Source organism: Gallinula chloropus (assembly GCF_964237585.1).
Source record: "Gallinula chloropus genome assembly, chromosome: 20".
In the NCBI taxonomy this organism is placed as follows: Eukaryota; Metazoa; Chordata; class Aves; order Gruiformes; family Rallidae; genus Gallinula; species Gallinula chloropus.
In genome coordinates this window covers 9,789,976-9,804,269 of record NC_140105.1, presented here as the reverse complement: position 1 = coordinate 9,804,269, position 14,294 = coordinate 9,789,976, and the positions used below count along the sequence as shown (strand labels likewise).

The window sequence follows — 14,294 nt, the reverse complement described above, 5'->3', positions numbered from 1 at the left end:
GCAGACAGACCGCTCAGCTCCAGCCTGGCCAAACCCATGGCACGCAGATGTGCTGGTCAAACCAGCAGCCTCTGGCTTGGCAGCACCTAGGGGAGCCCCACAGAGCTCAGCACCACCCTGCTCAGCACCACACAGTCCCGGGTCGCAGCCAGACCAATGCCTGCCCCATGCTGTCTGCTAGCTGGAGGAGGGCTTGGTTTGGGGCTCGGGGCAGGGCTGCCATGCCCCAAGGCTGCACCCCTGACTCGTGTCGGTGTGAGGTCCCAGGGGGATCGTCCGAACCTCTCACCATGTCCTGGCACAGTTGTCCCAGGTCACACCTGGGAAACACAAGCACAGAGGAAGAACTAACTGAGACTTTGATGCACCCTGAGAAATCGGTCCAGATGGGAATACTCAGGGATGCTCAGGTGTACAAAGAGGCTGGGGGAGGCCAGGAAGGATGAACCACAGCATGTGCATGAGAAATGCCAAGGAAAAACACGTAGAGACAGCTGTGCTCAGCAAGGGAGAGGGGTGGCTGGGTGATTAGAAAGTAAAGTACCAAGGAAAGAATCTGGAACCTGAGCAGAGGAAGATCAGGCTCCACACGAAGGTTGAGAGTTCAGACCCTGGGGAACCAAGTGAACCTCTGTTAGATAAGGCTACAAAAGCCTTAAACTGAGTTTTGCTGAGGAATGAGTCGTCAGCAGTGATAAAAGCCCAGAGAAGTCATAAAACCAGCAGATATTGATAAAATAGGATGCTGAAACGGCGAAGCTCAGAAGCACACAAGTGGATGAGGGTCCTCACGCCACGGGATGAGGATCCTCATGCCACGGTGAGCAGCAAAGCCCGAGCAGCGGGAGGTGGGCTGATGGGACACAGGGCTTCAGAGCTGGGCTCACCCTCTAAAGCAACTCCAGGGGCTGCTGGCAGAGCCAGGATCCAGGAAAGATCCTCCTTCCCCAGCTCATAGCTCCACAAAGCCCCACTTGAGAACCTCGGGGAAACCCAAGCTGCTTTTTGAGCCCCAAGCACCTCTCTCAAGGTGGGATGAGTTGTCTTTTGAAGCTGAACTACTGACGGAAGAGCAGGGCACCAAAAGCCAGGAGTTGTGGAAAGGACACAGCAACAGGCTGGATGGAGCCAGCATGCTTTGGGGGGAGGGGGGGCAGGATGGCAGCAGGGGCACGGTGCAGGGGGAGGCAGGTTTGGCACCTGCCCCACAAGCAATTCTTCCCCTTCCTGAAATAGCGCCCGGCACACTGACGGAGGAGGAGAAGGAAATCTCAGCTAATCTGCTTGACTGAGACAAAGCCCAGAGAGGCTCGTTCTGATACGAAGCGCTGGCTGAAGCCATGCACGCGATCAGCAAGGGCAAGATTAGATAAAAACTGGACTTAGACCCACCCTGCAGGTATTAATGTGAACCCTCTGGATGTCCGGGCTATTCCCGTTCAAGAGCATGAAGATGTTCACTTCTCTGGGGCTCCTATTTGCTGCCCTCTCCTTGGCAAGATGCATCCCCGTGCAGCAAGTATCCAGCCGCAACAAAGTCCTCCTGGTGTCCTTTGACGGCTTTCGGTGGAACTACGACCAGGACGTGGACACCCCCAACCTGGACGCGATGGCTGCGGAGGGGGTGAAGGCGCGGTACATGACTCCTGCCTACATCACCATCACCAGCCCCTGCCACTTCACGCTGCTGACCGGTGAGTGCCCGCCAGCCCCCGAGGCAAGGTGGAGCAGCACAGGGAAGGGTTAACTCAAGGTTTACGTGGCTAAGGACACCCAGTAGAGCTGTCACCCAGCCTGGGCAGCACATGGGGCTTCCCCACAGCTGGATTTTGGAAGTGCAGCTAGGCACGAGTCAGCAGAGCCTGTATTTATCAAAGGCAAATAGCACCCAGTCCTGGAGGAATCGGGCAGCCCCCACTGAGATGACAGTGGGAATTACATGAACACCCCCCAGCACGGCTCATCCCTCGGTTCCACTTTGATATCAGACCCAATCAACTCTTTTCTATAGATCTATTTCTAACAATCCCTGTCTCCTCCCCTGTATTTATTGGATCCGCAGCTCCCGCTGGGTGTGTGCTGGTTGTTACTGGAGTTAGAGCCTCTATAGGTCACCCCATTTCCCCACAGCAATTCTGCACATCCAGCCCTCTTTTGTGGGGCCCAGGGTTCCCTGATTCCCTCTCCCAGTCCCCCAGCCCCCTTTTCTGGCTGTGCCTTGAGACATTGCTTCCTCTTCTGTTACAGGGGAGTCCATAGTTGAAGTATTGATACTCCCTTATTCAGGGGAGTTACAAAGATTAAAGTACTGTTTGTGAGGTTTAAGGCTTCGTTTACTTTGGTCGCTGCTGCTCAGCTCTATAACAAACTAGTCCCTTGCTATGGTGCCATCCCTTTGCCATTATTAGCATTTAATTAGCATGCCTGCATTATTTTAATAGAGAGAGTGGTGAGGGGCTGGAACAGGCTGCCCAGAGAGGGGGTGGGTGCCCCATCCCTGGGGGTGTTCAAGGCCAGGTTGGATGGGGCCCTGGGCAAACTTGTGTAGCTCCAGGCCTGGAGGTTGGTGTTCCTGCCTGGAGCTCTGTGATCCTTGGGGTCCCTTCCAACCCAGACCAGGTCTGTGATTCTATGATTATGTAGGTGTGGGGAAATGGGGTGACCTATACAGGCTCTAACTCCAGTAACAACTGGCACTCACCTAAGTGGGAGCTGCAGATCCACTAAATACAGGAATTGTTAGGAATAGATCTATAGAAAAGAGTTGATCAGGTCTGATATCAAAGTGGAACTGAGGGATGAGTCGTGCTGGGAGGGGGGGGTGTTCATGTAATTCCCACTGTCATCTTGGTGGAGGCCGCCCAATTCCTCCAGGACTGGGTGCTTTGATAAATACAGGCTCTGCTGCCTCGTGCCTACCTGCATTTCCAAAATCCAGAGGTAGCCCCTAGTCTGTCCACACCTCGCTGAGCACAACACACGCTACAGCACCACAAGCACACAAATAGAATTACAGAGGCACAAACGCACAAGAATATTCCAGGCAATAGGAAGATTCCCTGTCCCCACCAATAGCTGCAGAAAGGGACAGGAGCTGCCCCCGTATTTATCCAAGGTAAACAGCACCAGGCCGACCTGATAGCCTCCCTTGATAAGATAAATGATTTTTTAGACAAGGGAGATGCACTAAATTTAATCTTTCTGGAGTTTGGTAACGTGTTTGATATGGCACCACACGGGAAATCATTAGTTAAGGTGGAGAAAATGAAGATTAGTACGTGGGGACCTGAGGGCTGCAGGGAAGAGGCCAGCGGTGACGCTGCGAGGAGATTGTCAAGCTGGAGGGAGGGCAACAGGGGAATTCCTGAAGAATCGATTCTGGAGCCAATCTTATTTAAGATTTTCATTAATAACCTTGGCATAAAAGAGTGGAGTGTGATAATGAAATGTGCTGATGAGAGCGGGCAGGGAGGCGGCGGCGATGTGGGAGGGGATGGGGATACCGTGCAGAAGTAACTCAGGACCAGAGTAATGAAAATAGTATGGAAGGTACTAGAACAGAGCACGAGTCTTTTGTTTCTGATGGGAATCTCTGCTGCATCCTGACCCCAGCGACTGCCAGCAGCAAAGTCAAACGCTGAAGCGAATGGTCAGACACAGAGCAGTGGTGAATCCTGCCTGCACGGAGGGGCAGGAGGAATTGCCAGCAGCACCAGCACCTCCTGGGGAGAGGGTGTCCTGGCTCAGGGACTGGGTGAGCCCCCCTCCACCCCAGCATCCCCCCCAGCACATCCTTCCCTGCCCTGGGAGCCCCACTTTGTACACAGTGGAAGGAGGCAGAGGGCTGGGACAAGCTACAAGCAGCAGAAGCTCCTCGCTGATCCAGGGCCAGCCCATCACCCAACACTGGGGTAGAGAACCAACCCCCCTCCCCCTAAATCAGCAGCCTGGCTCACCCCCACCTCCTCCATCTCTCCTGACAGGGCGATACCTGGAGAACCACGGCGTGATTCACAACATGTGGTTCAACACCAGCACGGGCCAGAGGCTGCCCTACTACAGCACGCAAGGGGTGGACAGCTGGTGGGACAACGGCAGCCTTCCCATCTGGATCACCGCTCAGAGACAGGCAAGTGTGGTGGCCTCCTCTCTGCACAGACAGATCCGTGTAGTAAAAGCTATGGGCAAGCCACGATCTCTAGTGGCCATGAGCTAACATCCTCACTGCAAACGACAGGCTAATTAGACCAGCCAAAAAATTAATGAAATCCCCAGACACTGGCAGGAATAATTATGATCGTTCTGTTAAAAATAGCAAAAAATAATAGATGCATTTCAGCTTTATTAAGACATTAATAAAACAGGTTAGCCTTTTCCTGTTTAAAGAAGCCTCAGCTGGCTCCTTAGGGAGCAGCAGGAGCTCAGGGATTTCATACGCCCCAAGGCACAAACCTCATTTCCACAGCATCACCCAGGGACCTTTCAGGTGGCAGTGTCAGGGGTTGGGCCCCTCCTCACTGGGGTCTGCAGCAAGGCTTTCTCAGAGCCCTGCAGGCTTTGGGACAGACTTTTGCCTGTACTTACCCACCAAATTGACCCTGGTGATTTCAGGATGGGTGCTGACACAGCTGGAGTAAACACACCTTGACATCTCGATGGTCAAGAGCCAGAGGGTCTGTGCAAGGTACAGACAGGTCACCACAACCAAAGTTATAACCAGCATCACTAACAGGGAGAGCTCTGGGAAGGGCAGCGCTTTTGATTAAACCCTTTTAATTGGCAATGAGTGAGAAAACTTCATTAGAGGCAGAGGCAGACATTAGGGGGCCGGGTGAACTCTCCGCACTGGCAGGTGGCTGAGCTGACAGATGCTGTGGAGTGAGTTCAGGTGACTTTATGCGATGCCTCCACTCACAGGGTTTAAAGACAGGCTCTGTCTACTTCCCTGGAGGAAGAGCAAGATACCAAGGGGAAGAAGTGCACATGAAGCTGGTGGAGCCCCTGTTGTTCAACTACAGCAACGAGACCAACTGGAGGCAGAACATCGACACCGTCATGGAGTGGTTCACAGTGAACAACCTGGACTTCATCGCCCTCTACTTCGGGGAGCCGGACTCCTCAGGACACAAGTACGGCCCCGAATCCACGCAGAGGAAAAATATGATCAAGCAGGTGGACAGAACCATCGGTTACTTGAGGCAGCGCATCCAGGAGAGCGGCCTGGAGTCAAACCTCAACCTCATCATCACGTCTGACCACGGCATGGAGACCGTCATAAAGACCGATGAGATTCACATCCAGAAAGTGCAGAACTTCACGTTCAAAGACATCCAGTTTGAACTCCTAGACTACGGGCCAAACGGGCTACTGGTGCCAAAAGAAGGAAAACTAGAGCACGTGTACTCGGTGCTGAAAAATGCCCACCCCAAATTACACGTGTACAAGAAAGAAGACTTCCCAAAGAGATTCCACTACGCCAACCACTCCCGGATCACCCCCCTCCTGTTGTACAGCGACCCAGGATATGTGATCCATGGGGTAAGATGTATACACAGACAGACCTTAACATCTGGTAAGGTGGTGGATGCCCCATCCCTGGGGGTGTTCAAGGCCAGGTTGGATGGGGCCCTGGGCAACCTTGTGTAGCTCCAGGCCTGGAGGTTGGTGGCCCTGCCTGTGGCAGGGGGTTGGAGCTCTGTGATCCTAAGGGTCCCTTCCAACACATGCCATTCTATGATTCTATGATTCTACCCAGCTTTATGCCTTCAGGTTGGTTGCTCTCCCTACAAAGAGATGGACATTTCCAGCTCTTTGTGTGAAAGACCTTCTCTGGTGGTCAGAAGGCAAAACATCTGCAAGTCTTAGAGCAGAACTCGCACGAACACACACTATCAATTGCAGGATCTTCTCCTAGCCTGGTGTTAAGGGAAGGGACAAAGTCAAGACCAGCAGGGACTCCCCATCACGAAGCTCCTCAACACACCAATATTCAGATGTGCTGTCATTTCGGGAGGGAACTAATGATGTGAGCTGTGTCTAGGCAGAACCCTCTGGCTTCTGCAAAGTTTAACACCATTACACCACCCCCCAAAACCAAACAGACCGACAGACCCTGCGCCAGCACCACACTGCACAGGGGGGGCTGGAGAGTTGGAAGCATGAGGAAGCCGTGCCGGGGCCGGGGTGCTGATGGGTTTGGGCACTCACAGCCCCTCTCTCCCTTCCAGAGAATCAAGGTGCAGTTCAACAAAGGGGAACACGGCTTCGACAATGAGGCCATGAACATGAAAACCATCTTCCGCGCCGTGGGACCGGCCTTCAAGCAGGGGCTGGTGGTGGAGCCCTTCGAGAGCGTCCATGTCTACGCGCTCCTCTGCGAGCTGCTGGGCATCACCCCCGAGCCCCACGACGGCTCCCTGGAGACTCTCAGGCCGATACTCCGTGAGTCCGCCCCCCCCACCCACCCCCCCGCACCGGGCACCGGGATTCCCGCGGGGACAGCGACACCTGGCGGCAGCCGCCTGCCACCGCCCGGGAGCACCGGGCATCAGCCCCGGCCCCGCCGCCGCCGCGCCCGCCCGCTGCATCCCCCCCCCGTGCCCCATCTTCCCCTCCCCACACGCCCCCCGGTTCCATCCCCGGTGGCTCTGGCTGTACCGAGCTCCCTGCAGAAGCTCCCCCCCCCCCCCCGCTCCCGTATCACAGCCTGCCAGGGGATTGGGGTGCTGCTCCCCCCGGGCTGGGGCTGGATGCTCAAGCTAACACTCCGCTCTCCCTCAGGCGCTGCAAGTTCCAGTGCTCCTCTCCGTCCTGCCAAGCAGCTGTGGGCGATGCTGGGAATTGCCCTCGTCCTGGGATGCTGGGGAGGAATATACTAACCCCCTATCAGAGGTAACTGACTCTAAGGATGCCCTGGAAGTGCTCTGCCCCAGCAGGCACGTGCCCCATTTGTTCTTGGTCCCTTCGGGGTTTTTCTGTCTGTGAAACAGTGTGCTAAAGCAGACCCTCTGCATCCCAAAGGGACTCCAGTTTTTCACTGCCCAGCTCAGCATCAACATCTCCCTGGGCGCTTGGCTGGGCTTGACAGAAAGGCTGGACATGCCTCCAGCCTCCTGCCCACCATTCCCAACCATCCCTCTGCTCTCCAGCCTCCGTGCAGCTGGGTCAGGGCTGGAGACCAGTTGTGTGAGCATCACTGGGGCAAGGTGGGGGGGGGGGTGGATGCCTCATCGCTGTGGCTCTGTGTGTGCCTGCAAAAGAAATGAGGGCATAAGTTTGTTGCTTGCCTTCCCTGCACATATGTGCCCAGAGAGCCATCAGGACAAGTAATTCTCAATCTAATTTCCTGGCACTTCCAGCCGATACCCACAGGCTGTAAGTAACAGCAGTGCTGTGCTTTCCTGTCTTGGCAGGCTCTGAGTTCCAGGCAGCTCCACCAGAAACGTGTGGCGAGAGGAGGAAGGACGTGTCTCGTGAAGAGAACCAGTCCCAGTCTCAGACAGCTGCACAGAGCTCTCCAAACCCCCCCAAATCACTGATCTGTGCTCCTCTCGAATGACCGAGTCTCAGGGGGGAGATGCAGCTCCCAAGCTTCGGGGTGCACAGCCAGAGGCACCGCTGCGGAAGCTGCCAGCACTGATGTACAGTCTGACCTTTGGCAAGGTCACCCCATGTCTGAGCTACCCCAACTTCCCGGTCTGCTCCAGGACAGCTCCAACTCGTTTCGGGCCAGGGACAGTTAATACATGCTGAGCACCTAAAGCAATTAAATCTCAGTTCTGAGTGTGCTGGGAGCCTCCTGTGAGTGGAGCTGGGCTCTGGCACAGTGTGAGCAGCCTTGACACATGAAGGGGACAGAGAGGCCCAGCTCCTTTCTGCTGGCTGCAGCAGGGGTGTTGGGACAACCAGCTCTGCTCCAGCAAAGGCAGCTACCCAGCCTGGAGGTCTCTCAAAGTCAAGCAGTGTTTCCAGTCCCTGCCCCAGAGCCCTGGGTGCCCTGAGCTCTGCTCTGTTTGTCTCTCTGCCCTATATGGCCATGGACAGAAGTGGAAAATACCCCTGTTCCCCACTGAGCTCCACGGGTGCAGGCAGGGCAGGTCCAGCTGCACCACTCCATAGCAGCACTCATGAGACTTCACCCATCTGCAGCCCTGGAGCAGCTCCTGGGGGGTCCTGGGGGTTCTGGTGCTGGGCATTATTCCCTGATATATGTTGGAGAGACAAAGGATGTGGCAGCAGCACATTCAGGACCCCCCAGCTCCAAGAACACCCCCAACCCCACGGTTCCCAACCCCACGGCCACGCAGAGCCCGGTACCCATGCCACAGCAGGGCTGATGCACTCAGGATGTAAAAAGCCCTCATGTGAAGCCAAACTTCTCTCTGCAGGAAGCAGCCCAGCATCCCTCAGCCTCGCAGGGACCTAGGGCACAGGGAGCAGGGCATGTCCCACAGCCCTGGTCCCTGTCCTCCCAGCGGGGTGTAAGCATGGCAGCTGCCCCCAGACCCCATCCCAAGATGTCAAAGTGCCTCTCCCCAACCCTGTGCCTCATCTCAGGGGCTCGATAAACATCTGTTGCCATAGAGACTCACTCACAGTTGCCTTCCCCGCGTCACCCAACGAGATGAAACAAGAGACTCACACTCCACTTGGAAAAACAGGAAGAAAATGTTTGGCTTGAAGCTGTGCTGGGGTGGGGGGGTCAGACCGGCAGCACGCAGAGCAAACAGCCCAGCAGCAAACAACGGGGAGGCTCCAAAAGGGGAGCTGCCTGGACCAGTGCCACAAATAGGATTTAATATAATATTATTAATAGTAAGGCATAGGAACTTTCCCAGGGATCCTGCTGGCAACCTTGGGAGTTCCCTGACGGATCAGCACAACAGTGTCCATGTTCCAGAGGCAGACAGGTCCTTTGTGAAGCCAGTATCCCAGAGATCCTGGCAGTCAGGATCTGATATCTGAACGCTGCCAGGCTCTGCACTCCCCATGCTGGGGTCCTCAGGGTGCCTGGCTGTCGCTGCAGCAGGTACAGAGAGGGATGCTCAGAGAGGGTATTTCCACTTGGTGGGGAGGAAAGAGACAGTAAGCGTTGAACATGGTGCTTTTTTAGCCCAACCGTATTTCCAGCCCAGAGCATCCTCTGAACTTTGGGTCTCAGCACCGCAGGAGCATCCCTGGCCCTGGCCGGTCCTGACCCTTCTTCTCCAAACACCACTCCACCCCCCTCCCGACACGTTTTGCCCCAGGGACTGGTCTTTGCTCCCGCTCCAGCCCTCGTCCCCCAGGGTGTCCGGCCGGGTGTCCCGGTGCAGTACCGGCGGTCCCGTTGCAGTACCGGCGGTCCCGGTGCAGTACCGGCAGCCGGCGGGCGGTGGCTCCCGAGCCGCGCTCAGCGCCCGGCAGAGCCCGGTACCCGCGGGAGCCGGGGAGGGAGTGGGGGGAAGTTCACGGTACAACCCCGTCCAGGAGCAGATCGTTGCTTTTTAAGCCCCGGTGCCCGGAGTTACCGGTCGCTCCCAGCTCCGGCGGCTGCCCCGGGGCCATCAGCCGCCGCGAGGTGCCGGTGCGGAAGGTCCCGGTGGTTTCCAGGGGAGGAATCCCCTCTCCAGTGCTGCCCGGGAATAACACTCAGCAGCACAAGCCTGGGACGCACCCCCGGCAGCCGCCGAGCCCGGGGCGCTCCCAGCATCCTGCACCCTCACAGCTCCGGCCGAACCAGAGCACACAGCGTCGCTCCAGTGATGCCCTGGGATTCACATCACATCCCTTCACACCCGGTCATAGAATCATGGAATCCCAGCCTGGTCTGGGTTGGAAGGGACCCCAAGGAGCACAGAGCTCCAACCCCCCTGCCACAGGCAGGGACACCAACCTCCAGGCCTGGAGCTACACAAGGTTGCCCAGGGCCCCATCCAACCTGGCCTTGAACACCCTCAGGGATGGGGTACCCACCCCCTCTCTGGGCAGCCTGTTCCAGCCCCTCACCACTCTCTCTGTAAAGAATTTCCCCCTAATATCTAATCTAACCCTCCCCTCCTTCAGCTTCACTCCATCCCCCTTGTCCTGCAAGTGTCAAGCTGATTGCCCTCCTGTTCCTCTGCTCCCTTCAGGTACTGGAAGGCTGCAATGAGGTCCCCCCCCCAGCCTTCTCTTCTCCAAGCTGAACAAGCCCAGCTCCCTCAGCCTCTCCTCGTCCTTTCCTCCCCTCTGACAACACAGCCCCAGAAAGACAGATGCTTCCAAGTCCCAAGCTGGATGGTGATGCAGACCCTTCCCCCAGGGGTGAGAGGAGGCTTAACCCCACAGACAGTCACGCCAAGCTGTGGGCACCCAACCCCCCCCACACACACTCACTCCCTGGCCCATGAGCAGACTCAGCCTGGGCAAACCCTGGGATCCAGAAGCCACGGACACATTCTACATGCTCCAGCCCCTCCCTTTGCCATTCACCTCATACCTTGTGCCCTGTCGCCACGTGACATTTCCACCCAATGTGCATCCAACAGACAAAGCCCTGCCTGGTCCTGCTGGCAAACTGGGTGCTGGTTTGTGCTGGTGGGCACAGTCACTGCCTGATGCACAGCTGGGCTCAGCCAAAATCCCTGCTCTGATGAGTACTGCATCCCCCCCAGCCCTGCCATCCCCAAGTAATTCATTCCTCAGCGTCCCCCTGCTCAGGGCTGGGGGTCATGCAGCAGGCAGAGCCCTGCTGTGTATTGCATCCCAATTTGCCATGCATTTCCACACCATTTGCTTCCCTTTCTTTTTCCTTGCACTAGAAAGATGCCTGCTACCCAGGGGTCCCAATGGCTCCAAGACACTAAGGTAACAACAAACATATACGTACATGTGTTTATCATGGGTGTGCAGGGAAGCAGCTGCCTCCTGAAAAGCCAAGTCTGGGGATGCCATGTCCCCCTACAATCCCCCCACACAGCCACAGGGCCTGGACCAAAAACACTCACTGGTCATCCCACCCTGGAAGCCACACAGTCCCATCCCCATCTGTCTGCGCTGGGCTGAGGTGCCCAAATGATATGCAGATCTCTGGGCTTCAATTGGCTGATGCCTTGGGAAAACAACCACCATTTGCCCACAACAAACATGGCTACCATGGCCAGCCCCAGCATCACCCTTTGGAGTCAGGAACTCTCCGCACACTTGGTACCCCCTCAGAAAACCCCGTCACTACTGACCCTGCCCGCACCGAGCCCACAGCACTGGCAGGATGCAGGGGGCACCCCCGCCCTGCTCCTCCTTCCCAGTGGGCCCCAGCGCAATGACAGAGGATGAGCACCCCATGGAAACAGTGGGACCCCTGACCCCCACCCTCCACAAGCCCCCAGGGAGCCACTGTGTCCCTGGCCGTTGGTTCAAAGCCTGAGAGGACAGGCTCTCAATCCTGGCTGGTGCCCAGCCCGGCAATGCTCACTCCTGCAGGGCTGCCCAGCCCCCATTTCATCAGGACGGTCCAGTCTTGGGGTGACCCCCTCCCTCTGGCAGCAACCCTCCACCCCAGGACAACAGCCCCCCCACTACCTACATGACACAGGACCCGTGGCATTCCTGGGGCATCTGGCATGCTTGGGAAGAGCTACGAAATGATGTTCCACTGGATTAGTTTGGGAGTCTGTTTTTAAGATGCCAAAGGTATCGGCTGTGCCATCCTTTAGCTAAGCTGGGGATGTGGCAGCCAAGCCACCCACTGCCTGTGCCCACATTTCTCCAGGAAGGTGATGGGATGAAGGATGCTGAATTCACCCCAAGGGTGCTTCCCAGTTGGGGACGCAGCTTCAGAAGCAGCGGGCGAGCGTCTCCTTCTGCACCCCCCCAGGACTCTGCCACTGCCAACAGCTCTGGGAAGCACCAATGCCCAGGGAAGCGATGCCCAGGGAAGCACAGTCGCTGGGACAGTCCCCTCTGGCTGACTCAGCAAAAAGGTGACATCCCACTGTGCCAGGACCCGTAACTCCTGCCGCTTCCCCTTCACAGCCCCAGCCCTCCTCGCCCTCAGTCCCTGCCCCTTCCCAGGGGGCTGCAGGCAACAGGGACAAAAGCCACTCACGGACAATAATTTGTTCATCACTAAAACATCTTGAAATGCTGATGAGATGGTTGGGCAACATGGAGCAGGTGCTCCCAGCACTGGGGAGGGGCAGGCAGCTACACTCCCAGCAAGATCCTCTTGCCACTGCTGAGTCCAGGAGTGAAAGATCCGAATGGGAACGTAAAAACTCCCGAGGTTTGTAACACATAAACAACTGCAGGATTTTTTTTTTTATTCACTTCCTGTTTTTATAAATCTTCAAAGCCCCAACTTCAGGCTTCTTCAGTGCTGCAGAGTGGTTTGTTTTCTTTCTTTTCTGAGAAAAAGTGAGATCTCTCGTTTACCCACGCGGCGTCACCCAAAGGCATCAAATAATGGGAAACCCGTGATCAGCCCGAGAAAGCTGCTGCTCCAGAACAGACAACAGCCCAGGGCTCAGTGTGCCCTGTGCTCCTGGGACCCCTGCTCTGCCCTGGCCATCGCTCACAGCTTCTAAACCAGATGAAATAACCTGCAGCTCCAAACTGGGGCGAGCTGGCAGAAAGCAGAGAGCCCACGGCAGGCCAGGGGCTAGACTGGTTCTCAGTAACCCCCTCCAGGGATATAAAGGAGATTTCTAGCTCACAGAGCAGCACAGTCCTTTTGCCCCCTTGATGGGTGAAGGGGACTCAGCTCCCATCGAAGCAGAGGTGTGAGCAGGACCACGGGCGGCTCTGGGGCCATACAGCATTAATAAAACACAGGTCATTGATAGAAGCAAACTCCATGGGGCTGGCAATGAGGGCTCAGGAACGAAGCTGCTGCCACAGCCCCACGCTGGGCACCAGCCTCCCGACACTCCACACCCCTGAGAGGGACCCGAATTCCCAGGGCTGCTCCCGCTTCCTACCCCCAGCCTCTCTCAGGCTCAGGGAGCACAACACAGAGCAGCACTGCTCACACCAGCCTTTCCTCCTTCACTCCGGGAAGGAAAGGAACAGCTATTCTATTCCTGCATCCTCACAGGGAGCTCAGGAACGCCAGCACCGAGGGGTGACTGGGAGGAGAGCCCACCCAGCAGCACCCGAACGTGGGGCTCATCTCCCAGCAGTGTTCATCTCTCAGCACCGACAAGCCGGATCCCGGCGAGCCCCACACACCGCTTACCCGGAGCGCTCGGCACGGTCGGTCACTGGAGCTGCATCCCCATGGCCGTGGATGCCGTATTGTGTGTGCTCATGGCTCATGCGCGGGGGGAGGGGGGGGGGTGTGGGGGGGTGGAAAGTCACACACGTTTTCCCGACTAAAATTTCAGCCGTGCTGCACACAAAGAGCAGAGCTGCCGAAAGGTAAATGCACTCGAAGGAGAGAGCAAGCGCGCCGCTGGGTCGCGTTTCTGTGTCACCTTCGGCTGAGAAAATGCTCCCGGCAGCTCTGCCGGTCAGCGAGCGAGCCCGGGAATTGCCAGAAGAAAGCAATGAAATGGGATAACGCCCGACCTAGGACAACTGCCACACACCGACCCCACAACCCCACCGTCCTACAGACCCCGAGCCAGCCCCCCGTTCTGCTAACGAAGCGGTGACTCTCTCCATCCATCCATCCATCCATCCATCCATCCATCCATCCATCCAGCCGGTGCTCCCAGCACCATCACTCCATCCTTGCAGCGGGGACAGCCCGACGCACCAGCCGGGAGGATATCCTAGAGCCAGCATCGCTTACCGGAGACGGCACCGGCCCCGCACGCAGGACACCCCATCGCCCGTCCAGATCCCGCTCAGGCCCTGCACACCGGGAAAACCGGGACACCGGGGCTACGGCAATTCATTTCCCTCCGGCTCCCGCACGGTTAATCGCAGGCTCCGGGCCGGCGGTTGTAAACTCCCCGAGGTGCTGACTCATCTTCTTCCGTGCCTGTAAAGCACCATATTTCATCGCTCCACGCCCACAGCGCAACAACCGCGGTGCCGCAGCTCCTCTCACGCCGCCTCGCACGCCCCGGTGGCGCGCGGTGTGCGGTGCCGCGGCGCGGTCGTTACCGTGGGCCGGGCTCTCTCCCCCCCCCCTCTCCCGACACACACACACACACCCCCCAACCCCGCAACTCCCCGCCCCGGCTCCGCGCCTGCGAACGGGCACGGCGGGGCCGGTCGCAGCCCCCACCGCCACCCCCCGAGGCCACACGCTTTATTCCCTCGGCATCGCTATTTCGGGACCAAACATGTGCCGCACCCCCAGCTCCGGCCAGGCTGGGACTCGCTGG

At 57.3% G+C, this 14,294-nt stretch overlaps 1 protein-coding gene across 1 annotated transcript; it reads left to right on the top strand.

The window, feature by feature from the left end:
• Positions 1-1,447: 1,447 nt before the first annotated feature.
• Positions 1,448-7,770, top strand: ENPP7 (ectonucleotide pyrophosphatase/phosphodiesterase 7; the record flags this gene model as incomplete). The annotated part of the gene is made up of 6 exons (XM_084273556.1): positions 1,448-1,694; positions 3,984-4,129; positions 4,918-5,538; positions 6,228-6,441; positions 6,781-6,891; positions 7,413-7,770. The coding sequence occupies 5 exons, from the start codon at positions 1,448-1,450 to the stop codon at positions 6,876-6,878; spliced, it is 1,326 nt and encodes a 441-aa protein (XP_084129682.1). The 3' UTR covers positions 6,879-6,891; positions 7,413-7,770.
• Between the last annotated feature and the right edge of the window lie 6,524 nt (positions 7,771-14,294).